Source organism: Leuresthes tenuis, unplaced genomic scaffold (genome assembly GCF_036924035.1).
Source record: "Leuresthes tenuis unplaced genomic scaffold, fLeuTen1.0.hap1 SCAF_19, whole genome shotgun sequence".
In the NCBI taxonomy this organism is placed as follows: domain Eukaryota; kingdom Metazoa; phylum Chordata; class Actinopteri; order Atheriniformes; family Atherinopsidae; genus Leuresthes; species Leuresthes tenuis.
Genome location: NW_027325373.1, coordinates 12,356,227 through 12,368,301, shown reverse-complemented (window position 1 = coordinate 12,368,301; position 12,075 = coordinate 12,356,227). Strand labels below are relative to the sequence as shown.

The following is a 12,075-nucleotide window of genomic DNA, read 5'->3' as shown; positions in this document are numbered from 1 at the left end:
ATCCAAATGTGTGCTGCTTTCTCTTTTTTCTTTTTCCATACTATAAAAATATTAAAGCGTAAGTAGGTTTGTAAGTATTTACACTACAAATTGCACATTTTTACAAATGTAATTTGGGTTGATAATCCGATTACAAATTCATTACTAAAAATCACTGTTATTTATCTTGTAATCTAATTACATAAACCTGATTACATGAAATCAGTTATTACCCAACCCTGCTACTCTATATACCTGTGAAGGTTGTTGCTTTCCGTGAAACAGTGCATGTTGTTAGCGCACAAACTGCAAGTCGCTGCATACGAGGCTCTTTGTCCCAGAAGCCCATTGTATGGAGCGGAGGAAACCCTGTGCCGTGAGCAGCCATCTTGGTTAGACAGATCATACTTGAGCCAGGATAACCTGCATACCTCCTCTGTGCTCCTCCAGAACTCAAAGCTCTAAAGATTTTATTCCTGGTAAGGACAGACAATTGGAAATACTTGAATGCATCATTAAACACGTACCGTGCCTAATTAACTTTCAGACACCAACATTTATATTAAGGAACTGAAAACACTGCTAAGCTTAAACTGTGTATACCAGGAGAAAGCTAAGTGAAAAGCTAACGGAGCTAACTAATAAAATGCTAGGTCCATGTTTGTCGCTTAGCTTCATTAATATAAGTTATTATGTATTTAACGAATAAAAGGTAACATTGTAGACAACCAGTAATCAGATTGGCTTAGGCTGTGAAGATGAATTAGCAACGTGTCTACCATTATCTGACAAAGTAGCTTGCTAATGCAGTCGCTAGCTGTCTTTAGTTTGGTGTATTGTGGCTTTTATGAAATAAGGCTGAGGCCAAGTTTGTTTTTGAGTCCAGTTATACCAATAGATGTAATTGAATCGACTTGATGTGGCCAAATAGAGGCAATTGACATATAGATTGTGATGTGTATATATATATATATAGATAGATAGGGTTTGTTGTATGTCAGCAAGCAGGTAACTAGCGGTAGCTAATGCAAACTTAGCTGTCAAAATAGCTAATATGGGGCGGAGAATTTGATCAGATTCGACCATCTAGCTTGTTAACCAAGTCGGTGTCACTCTTTATTTCCCCTTCCGCCCGACAAATTTGATTTATCTTTGAGTTCCCATTAATTGCAGTAAATGAGTCAAACCGGTGCAGTCATTATGCCGGTTATTAAGCTAACAGTTAGCTACCTGCCGTCTGTAGGGACCAAGGAAGACTTTAAGGTGTCAAATTAAAGCGTTTACAACAGACACCCCTGTTCTGTTTGTTGTTGATTTGGCAGTCCGTTTTAAATCTGATCTCTTATAAGGAAGTAACGATTATACCATGGTCCTCTCTAGAGCAGCGTTGCATTAAAGATCTAATGCTAACGGTGTGTTAGCCTCGTCTTCGAGCTTGCTTGTACAAATAAATTAAATTGTGATAATAGATCAATTGCAGAACATGATGAAAAAGTGCATCCTCGATGCCCCAGGTTTGCTAAATTGAGTATACCTGACTTTTTTTATTTAACCCTGGAGTCTTGCATCATTTGTTTATGGTGCCAATGCTCTCTGTATAAACAAGCTTTTCCTAACTGCACCCAACACGTTATTTATTGTGCTTTTTAATCCTTAATTTTAAACACGTCATCATTTTATAGTTTGAGACTTTTAATATGAGTGCATTGTAGAGTACATGCTTCAAAATAAAAGTGATGATCTCTCATAATGTTCTTTCCAGCTTGTAGGGAGTCACATGACTTGAATAGTGGGTCTGAACGTCATGTAGACATGAAGCGAACTGTATGTGTCATGATTTCCTGAGTGCTTAGGTTTTAGATTTTCCAAAAATAGTGTTGTCACGATCCTAAAGTTTCAGTTGATGGTTGGCAGGCAGTTGCATTTAGATTTTTATTGCTGGTTTATATAAGGGTCATTCATTTTTCTTGAAAATTGGAGCACTTTTATTTAGAAAGTACATTTATTTTTTGTGACCTTTGAGGTTTGGCAACAAAAACAGACAGGGCAGGTTTGGATATGGGTGAAAACCTAACCATGGCTGGCTTTTCAAACTTTTAGGAATTTGGATCCGACTTTATATTTACTTGAATGTTAATCTATTATGAATTTGTTCAACTTGGCATCATTCAGCGATACTTTATTTTCCTGCAAATCCAACAAATGTAGTGCCTCATATTTTGAGTTCACTAAAAGCCAATATGTGCACCCTGCCTGCTGTCGGCAAATAGTGGGTTTGTCAGCTAAATCGCTTGTGAAATTGTCAATAGAAACTTATAGTACTTTGGTCACTCACATATTAAAAGATAAGTGTCTTTGTTGTAATAGTTGGTAGAGTTAAATCCCCATTCAGAACATTGGGTACAAGAAGATTATGCCACTAAAAAAGCCACAGTCAAGCCCTAAATGTCAGGAAAATTACACAGAAATAGAGTGGAAAAATTAGATTTCTTATAGCTTAATTCAGCTGTTTGTGCTACAGGTGAATTGAAATGACTAATGACCTCACAAAATGCACTTGGCCAGGAAATTATGTAACAGAAGTTGAAAGCCCAATATGTACGTGTACTGGTCTCCTGATAATGCATGTTACTCGCCTGGTTATACTTTTCTTACTTCAATGAGAAATGGCCATTAAGAGGAGGAAATGCACTGTCGCTGATTCTCTAGAGAGGATCAATGTGCTGGGGAATAATGAGAAGTGCTGCGTCTGCAATCTGGTCACACAGCCTTAACCTGCCTACTTCTTGATGATTATTTTCCCTGTTAGTTTTACTTTACATCTAATCCTATAGATTAAGTTGCCTATCGCCCTAGTGGCCACACGGGAGTCATGTGACAAGAGGCAGTCGAGAAAAAGGCCATGGTGTGTTACTCGTTTAAAGGATGTCATAAGTGTATGACTTGTTCACGGTCTGTTATATCTTAAGAGCAGTAAACTGGGGACACCCTCACTGTAATTACATGCACTTCCTTTACTCCTGTCAGGCTAAGTGGACTGACATAATGGAATTAACGAATGAACTGATAAGGAAAAAAACAAGCTTGTAGTCTCAAGTCATTATTGAGACATCTAAGTTAACAACTAAGTTGTAATTAGTAAGTTACCCGGATAACTGATGACGTCAGAAGTTAATACAGGCTGCTCTTAGGTCCAGATACTTTGTTTTCCTTAGTTACCAAGTCCCTGGTAGAGTTGCAGGGGTTTGTCGATAGATGTTGGCGTCTTAAGTCTTTTTAGTCACCAGCAAACATACAGTAGAAGTAGTAGTAAATACAGTAGTACATAGCTTCACATTCATTAGTTTTATCAGAACACACCGACAGAAACAGCCCAAATTACGTTCCATCTGTAAGGGCCATAACAAATCATTGTTGCTCAGTTTTTATTTTACAGCTTCAAGTACAGCCCATTTATTCGATTTGTTTTTACGTTACGTCCTTGCACTTTCTTTTTTTCTCTCTTTAGCTTTTCTTATCACTGCCCATCCACATTTTTTAGTGATTGTCAGCGTTCATTGAGCCAGTCAGACATGGTCACTGAACTGCAGGCGTAAAGTATGAGTGTAATGCTAGCCCTGGATTCCGGTGGAGCGCGGTGATTACACTTTTAAGGCGCTGTTTCGACAGCAGCACAGCTTTCACTCAGTTTTTGAACAAAGAAAAGCTCCGGTTTAAAGCTAATAACTGTTGAAATTGACCAAGAAAGCTACAGGCTGCTGAAAGATTCTGCTTTTCATTTCGTTTTAAGTATTTAATTTTTTTAGTAGCAGGGTTGTCAGAAGATCTGCTGTTTATAGCAGGTAAGCTAGTTCTGACAATGCTCTCACGTTAAAGGCAGAGGAGAACAAACAGCCCACAAAGAAATGTTTTTATTTCCTTTGTATATTTTAGAATTATGGACATGATTTAATCAGTAACTTTAAAATCACGATACCCTCTCAACACCTGAAATGTATTGCTAAACATACAATGTTGTTAAGTTTATTGAAGTTAAATTAGTGAATAATGTTAGGGGTAAATCATAGGCTTCAGATAGACCCTGTTAATGGTGTTAGTCTTGCTTCCAACAATCTTGATGGGCCTTGAAAATCCAAGGAACAAAAGTCTGTTTTATAAGGCCTCTCACCTGATGTCGAACATGACTGGATGAGTTATTTATGAGCACATTTAAAACAAGCGACTCCCTGTCGCTGCTCAAACCTTGTGTTTTGTGTGGATGCTTTAGTTAACGGGGAGTGATGATGACGATATACGGTAAACCCTTTCCCTTCACGTGTTGTCAGTGTGCGTCGACTTGACTGTGAACAATAAAGCATCGCGGAATTTCAGATGGGTGTCAGGACTATTTTTAGCTCTAACACCTCTAATGCTGTCGGTATTCTTGTGCACTTCTAGTGTTGGCAAAATTTGTTATATTGCTGTTACTCTGCTGTTCTGGGGAGGTCAAGGGATCCCTCTTTATGATTTTTGTTTACTGTGCACTGAATAGGATTTTTCAGCCTTACGTTAAAAAAAAAAAAAAAAAATCACCTTACTTGTCTTGCTTAGCTAAGATTTTGTGCCAGTGATTCTTTGAGTTCCTCTGAATTGAGGATGTTGCAATCAGACTACCACAGAGGAGATTCAGCAGTTGAATTTAGTCCATGCGAGGCTCTAATGAGGAAAGGGGATGGAAACAAATCTCCTGTGGGACTGAGATGTTGTGAAATAACGGACATTGGGTTTTAGTAGCAACCTTCACAGTTTGGTATTCCATCACCTCTGAGTCTGTACTATGTGAAGGGTTTTTACTTTTTGGTGTTAAATGGAGTAAAGTTGTTTATGTGACATTGAAAGTTAAGTTTATCTCACTTTAATCTCTGGTTTCAGTGATGTAGTCATGGTTTACTCATTGGTGGACTGAATAGATGCCAGTGGTGAACCGCACCTAGTTTAATTTATGTTCCAGTTTTGATCTCCAGTAAATGGCTGTTATTCTTTGTAATGATTAAGTGAAGTCTTAAAGTATTAGGCTTTATAGTAAGAAAATGGCAAAAATCTAGTACTTAGTAAAGAGTTTGAGGCCCCTCTGTTCTGATTTCTGGTGTTTAGTTGATCAGCTGTACTGACAGTCGACCCGATGCATGTTTCAATTGTAGCATATGTGAAGGTCTTCTGTTTTCTTATTCACCACATAGGCATTTTAGTCACATGAACTTGAAGAAATACTCCTACTAATATCCAGAAAGACTAAGAGCAGAATGAATATCCTCTGTTTGTGAGTGCTGCAGGGCCCTGACATCATGACTGCAAGATCATTGAGGCATTATAATTTTTGACTAAAAATTCCAATGACTAAACTGTCTCTTCTTTTTTCTTTTTTTTTTTTGTCTTTCAGAGCCAAGATGGCCACTGCACCATATAACTACTCCTACATTTTCAAATACATCATTATTGGTAAGTGAGGAGTGCCACTGACCACCGGTGTGGAGCCTTTCTCTCTGACCATCCTGATGAGCTATTTTAGGAGCACTTTAAAGATTTTTTACACCATCCCCGCTCCTGTTCTAGGTCCAAAGAACTTTGGAATGGATCCAGCTTGTCGGTGTTTTTGAATTGCAACATTATTAAAGTGTCGCATTTTTTGTAGATGTTTTTGGCTAAACAGCATTTGTCTGACATTCTTCCTCATGGAATATCCCCAGCCTTTTAACTACTTTAAGGCCTCTAAGTATACACATGGCTGCTTTTACTTGTTTCCATATTAACAGTCAAAACGCTGCGCTTGGGGTTGTTCTCACTTCTGTCAAACTTAAGACACGACAGCTTCAAAGCTAGGATCTGAAAGGAAGGGTTCGCTGAAAATGTTCATGAGATAGTTTGAAAGTATTTACTGTTTCTGCTTTATGTTCTGTGGTTTAAAAAATGTCATTTGCATAGTGCAAAAGTACAAGTTTTAACTTTAAACACGTCTTTGATAAGATTTGAGTGAAGGAAAAAGGCAGAAATGACACATGTATTTCATTGAAAGATAATGTGAAAGAGTGCATTGTTTTTAACACTTGTGGCCATTTAAAAATGGCTTTCTAGGCTGACGAGGTGCACTGTAATACACCACGAACTCTAGCAGGTTTTGATGTACAACACAATGTGGATTTCCTTTTACGTTCGTGACAAAACTATAAACCTTTGAAAATCGAGACACGTTGTCTCTCTGCTGTGTTCTGTCTCTCGCTCATAGGTCCACATTAAATTTTAAGTGTTGTTGCTTGCTGTCGCAGACGAACTGCTACATCATGTATGGGGACAACACTGCAGGCTTGAATAGAGAATTGTTGTTCCTCTGTTGTTTCCTTGGTTGACCTGAGTTTCTCTCCGTCTCTCTTCACAGGGGACATGGGGGTAGGGAAGTCATGTTTGCTTCACCAGTTCACAGAAAAGAAATGTAAGTGCTGCCCTGATTCAGTTTTTACATTTTTCCCCCCCTCCTTTTCGTTTGTACTTGTGCCTCAGTGCAGGCAAGGTTGCCAGGTTCCAGCGGAGTGCTTAAATCGCTTTAGATTTCTTAATTTGCCAGCGGAAGTTGGTAGGATAGAAGATGAGTGTGAGCTCAACAGTGAGAGTCTCTTCTGTGTATGAGGCAGCTGCAGCCTCCCATTACCATTCAGCTCGGTTATGTGCTACTATTAACAAGCCAGATGCTGTGTTTCTCATTCACTTGTCTATGATCACATCCTGCCCATATCCACACACACACACCGAGATGATTTAGAAAAGGTTTTCAGTGTCGGTTGAAAAGAAATTAGATACTTTCTGCTTGTTTATACCTTTAATTTAAGAGAGCTCTGTGGTTCTAAAGGTTGTAATTAATTTCTGCTGCAGCTGCTGCTTCTTCACAGCAGAAATGAGAGACTTGTTCACATTTAAATGTATATACATGTTTTTAAGTTTAGAATTTATCTTGCTGTTGTATGAAGAGCGACTGGAAAATATCCCTGAAAATACAGTGGAACAGCAACGGTAGAATTAATAAACACGAAGAATGAAATGAAATTAACCTCAGCCTCACTTCCGCCCTACAGTCATGGCAGACTGCCCTCATACAATCGGCGTGGAGTTTGGTACGAGGATAATCGAAGTTAGTGGGCAGAAGATCAAGCTGCAGATTTGGGACACAGCAGGACAGGAGCGCTTCAGGGCTGTCACCCGCTCCTACTACCGTGGAGCTGCAGGGGCACTTATGGTCTACGACATTACCAGGTAAACGATGCCTCTCATGCAAAGTTGCCCTCGGGCTTGACGTGACACCAAACTTTCACAGTATAGCTGATTGTAACCTGAAACGTGCTGAAGGAAGTTGAAAGCTAAAGGCATTTGGTAAGCAAAATAATTGAGCTTATTAGACTCCCTGAGCAACAGTTTCTCATACGGCTTGTGTCCAGTCCTCTTGCCTGATCTTTTAGAGGGGAACACCAAACGGACAGCTTTACATCTGGAATGGGTCAAAACTGCAGGGAACTCCCCAGGGATAGAGAACGAGTTGAAGAACTGACATCAGTTGTTTTTATCATTGTTCTTTTATAGTTTTCTGCTGGTTTCACACACAGAAATGAGAGCAAAAAGAGGATAATTTTTGTTCTGGCTGGTGCGATCACATTCTGTAGTTCAAGGGTGTGGACCTCATAGCCAGATGTTATCTTTGTTTCCACATAGTTGGTGTCACAACATGACAAAAATGACCTAGCATAGGAGACGCTGATGGCTGTGAACATACATGAATGCATTTCACTGGAGTTAACTTACAGTGACAGTTTAAGTGATCCAGAGCCCTGGAATTCTTGACCCTGTTGTGAAGTCGTCATGTTGCAGCAGTGTGATCTTTCTTCAGTAACGGCTTATGACACCCAGGCTTGTTTTCATAGTAATCTGTCCCCTTGTTGATGTCATGCAGGAGAAGCACTTACAACCACCTTAGCAGCTGGCTGACTGATGCCAGGAACCTCACCAACCCCAATACCGTGAGTATCTAGTCCTGTAGTTTCTGGATCTTTAAAACTTTCTGGTTTTATACACACATCTGTTTTTCTTCTCCCTTGTTATCCATATTTCTTTGACTTCCACCGTTGCTGTTTCTTCCTCTGCTTAATTTCTCATTTCTCTTGTGAGCCTGTCCATTTCTTAAATAGATTTCTCTTGGTAAATCTGATTAGCTCTACATCATCCTGCTCTCCATCAGCAGCGAAATGGGCCTGTGCAACAGTCCACTTCCGTATCAAACTTTTCTTTGTGTTAAACTAAAAGAAAGGTTTATTGGCCTCCAGCCACTACAGTGCACTTAGTCATGTGTTCAGTATTAAGTGCTAATAACGACTCATTACCAGTCGTTTAGAATAAAAAGATGGCAGATTTATAGACTATTTGGTTGGCTGAAGCAGATTTATTTAATTAGATATTTTGAGTATGCTGTTGATGTGAAGAGAATGAGCAGCACAGCGATCTGAGTCCTGGGATGGCACAGTTCTAGTGCTGTTTGAATATGTTCCAGAGATGTTATTGATGAAGTATCTCGTTCCGGCCAATTGGTGGCACTGTTGTATAATCGTGGGCTTTTTCTTTTTGTCCCCCAAGCCACATCTGTCAGCCACCATATCGATGTCCGAATGAAACTTTCTCGTGATACAGCAAGAGACTGTAAGACAGAAAAAAAAAACAGTTCCAACATTTTCAAAGAAACAACTAAAAAGTTATTGGAAAGATTTTAGTTTAATTTGAACTCAATACATCCTGAGGCGTCATCTGCACACGGGCACAGGTTGAGTCTTGCATCAGATCTTAATGGGGTTGAAATGAATGACATCATCAGGGTCTTTGCTCCTATTTACTCCCTTATGCAGAACAAATGGATTAAACATGAATGTTTAATGGTGAACAGGCAGTTCCAGTAGAGTTACTGTTGCCAGAGAGAAGCTCATTATATCAGTACATTACAGGTCTAATGACATTCGTCTTATTGCCAGTCTCTCAATTGGAAACTCAGCAGTGCATGTGCTGCAGCAGTATTGTTGCCCTCTGCTTTATTATTTCATGGATAAAGCAGATTTCTCCCAGAAGGAGTCCAGACGATGGTCTCACTCTTCCACTTCCTGTCTTTGTTGTTAGGTGATAATTCTCATAGGAAACAAAGCAGACCTGGAGGCCCAGAGAGATGTCACGTATGAGGAGGCGAAGCAGTTTGCTGAGGAGAACGGTGAGCCGTGTTTTTCTGTTTCTAGTCCTGACACAGTAAGTGTGTTTGGGAGAGAAAATAGCAGATGTGTATCAACTGAAAGAAGTGACTGAGGCCTTGTTATGGGAGCGCAGAACAATATTTTAGTGACTCAATCATTGTCTGTTTTCTGTCCAACAGGTTTGTTGTTTCTGGAAGCCAGTGCAAAAACGTAAGTTTGTGCACCCTTCATCTTTTGGTAACTACCCAACATGAGCTATTTCTTCTCCAGCATTATGGAAGTTTAATTTGTCTTCTTTCTTGCATTTGGGTCATTTCTCTGTATGTAGAGGTGAAAATGTTGAAGATGCCTTCCTGGAAGCTGCGAAGAAAATCTATCAGAACATCCAAGATGGCAGCCTGGATCTGAACGCTGCAGAGTCCGGGGTCCAGCATAAGCCCTCGGCCCCTCAGGGCGGTCGGCTAACCAGCGAACCACAGCCCCAGAGGGAAGGCTGCGGCTGCTAATGACCAAGCAAAAGCCCCAGTGCCCTCCCTTCTGCTCTGTCTGTCTGTTTTCCCTCAACCAACTCCCTCCATCCATTCCAGCACCTCCGTACGTTCATCCTTCACTGCACCAGGAGCTGCTTGAGAGCAGGGCTTCGGAGGAAAGGAACAGAGGGCGAATATCGACTTGGGCCAGACTGAGCTACGCTGTGTGGACTACATCACCTCCCTTCTCCTCATCTTGTCTGTCTCCTTTTGTTGCCATCTCACTCCTCTTAAAAATATCAGTGTATCTTTGTCCCATAACTCTCCTCTTTCACTCTCCCGAGTCCTCCTGCACCATTCAGTCCAGCACCCCCCCCCCCCACCACCCCCCATCAGTAGTATTGTAGATGCCACCACACGTTACACTCTTCACTGACACTTTAAATAGATGTAATGTTCATACGATAATAACAAAGCAAGACTGTTTTTTTTTTTTTATGTTTGGTTTTTAGCTCTATATGAAATGTAAACACTGCATTAAGCTTCACCCACCGTTGATCAGTTGTGTTTAAGCCAAATCTAAATTAGTCTCGAACTCCTCTCGCATGGTTTACAGTTCCATCATTTTATCGAAACATGCAGATGAGCTTTCCCGTTTAATGCGTGGGGGCAGAGATCAGTGAAGTAGCGTGTTAAGCAGCCACAGGTAGATTCTCACACAGGTCGTGTCCAGGACTGTGTAGCTGAGTGGGCTTTTTCTGCAGGATTCAACACTGCCGGTGGCTTTTAATTCTAGTTTTTTGCTGCATGGCACAAAGTCAATTCCTTTGCCAGGATCTGATTTACTCAGGAGAGATATGGCAGGAGAAGAGAGGAAACAAGAAATCACCACCCTAAATGTTAGAGATCAGCTGTAAATTCCTTCTGGGTAACTCCCAGAGTTACGGAGTGTTGGGTGTTTTCCAGCTTGTCTGTGTTGGGAAGTTGGATGGACGGTTCGTTTGACTTTTATTTAAGAAGTCACTTTAAGAAAAAGAAAAAAATCTTTTCTGTTCTTGACAAAAAGATTAATGTACATCCGTCTCCTTTTGCACCAGCTCTCCCTCTCCTCATAACCCGGAGCTCTCCCCATCATCATCATCATATCAAACAGGCTGTCTTTACCAGCATTTCTTTGTCATTGTTTGTTGCCTTATTATAATTATCACTCTTAAGTCTTTGTTTTGCTGCACTTGCGCTTCAGTTTACCCTGATTTGATCGACGCTTTTCATTAAGGCTAATTCTTTAACTTTCCAACATCAGCTGCATGGCTCTGAACCCACATCCTGATTATTTAGGTGTAAAAACAAATCTTTGTCACACTCCTGTATCTTAATGAAGCTGCACTGAGGAGCTGATGTTCCGGTTCAGTTGGGCAGATGCTGCGCAGCCTCATAACACGCCAAGAAGCGCCCCCCCCCTTCTCCCTGAAATATGAAGTTATGTTTTTATTTCCTTCAAGTACGATTCCTCTGTAACATAGCAATTCCCCGATTGGACAGCTGTATATATTGCTTCTAAACTGCTGGTGGTGACCTTGCTACTGTACGTTGGATTTAGAAATTTATTTGGTAGCTCTGCCAAGACCTGTACAGTCGATGTGCTAGTGGGTTGCCTGTAATTCATGCTTGGGAAATTCTGTAACATAGTTTCTATTAATAAATGTATGTAAAGGACAGACACTTAGACAAGCCACCCCATTCGCACACTACTGAACTTGCCGATTGGTTATCGAGGGGGAGTGGAAGTGGATTGAGAAGATGTGCAAAGAAGTATTTATGTCAGTAGACCTCTTATTTCTGTATAGAGTGGAGAACGGGGCATGTTTGTGTTGATATTCTGTTTTCTTTTCCCCACCCCATCATGGCCCCTTTATGGGATGGGCCTGCATCGCTGTCTTAATTTTTGGGGAGTGGGGATTGGTTTGTTATTGTGGAAAGTGGGTGGGTGAGTGGGTGGATGGGCTGGGGCTTCTTTTTTTTTCCCCCTCCCGTGTCCCATTTCTCTGCAGTTTTGAGTGACCACTTCCTGCTTTTGTCTGTCCACAAGTACAAAAAAAACCCAACAAAAAACGTACATATGTATAAATTTTTAAGGAGCCGTGCTAACATTTAAATGCGTTCTTGCGTGTATATGATTTTAAAATGTTGACATTTTGATTTTAATGACAAAATAATCTAGATAGAAAAAAATAAATTATACATAACCTGTTTTCTGTGTCTTTGTCTATAATGATTGCTGTAAAAGAAACTGGCTTTAATAAATAGTCTGGGACTAAAATGAGGGCAAGTTTCCCTTGGGTCGAATTTAAATGACTGATTCTTTTTCTCTTTTTTTT

General features: G+C 40.3%; 1 protein-coding gene across 1 annotated transcript; it reads left to right on the top strand.

The window, feature by feature from the left end:
- Positions 1-343: 343 nt before the first annotated feature.
- rab14l (RAB14, member RAS oncogene family, like) lies at positions 344-11,948 on the top strand. Its single transcript, XM_072371468.1, has 8 exons — positions 344-458; positions 5,399-5,457; positions 6,392-6,445; positions 7,083-7,260; positions 7,952-8,018; positions 9,160-9,247; positions 9,407-9,437; positions 9,556-11,948. Exons 2-8 carry the CDS (start codon positions 5,406-5,408, stop codon positions 9,731-9,733), a joined length of 648 nt encoding a protein of 215 aa, XP_072227569.1. The 5' UTR covers positions 344-458; positions 5,399-5,405; the 3' UTR covers positions 9,734-11,948.
- The last annotated feature ends 127 nt before the right edge of the window (positions 11,949-12,075 follow it).

Bases quoted from the DNA above. Each gene is read 5' to 3' on its own strand.
- rab14l (XM_072371468.1), top strand. From the start codon at position 5,406: ATGGCCACTGCACCATATAACTACTCCTACATTTTCAAATACATCATT. The intron at 5,458-6,391 runs GTAAGTGAGGAG...CTCTCTTCACAG, and splicing joins TTTCAAATACATCATTATTG to GGGACATGGGGGTAGGGAAG. The intron at 9,438-9,555 runs GTAAGTTTGTGC...CTCTGTATGTAG, and splicing joins CTGGAAGCCAGTGCAAAAAC to AGGTGAAAATGTTGAAGATG.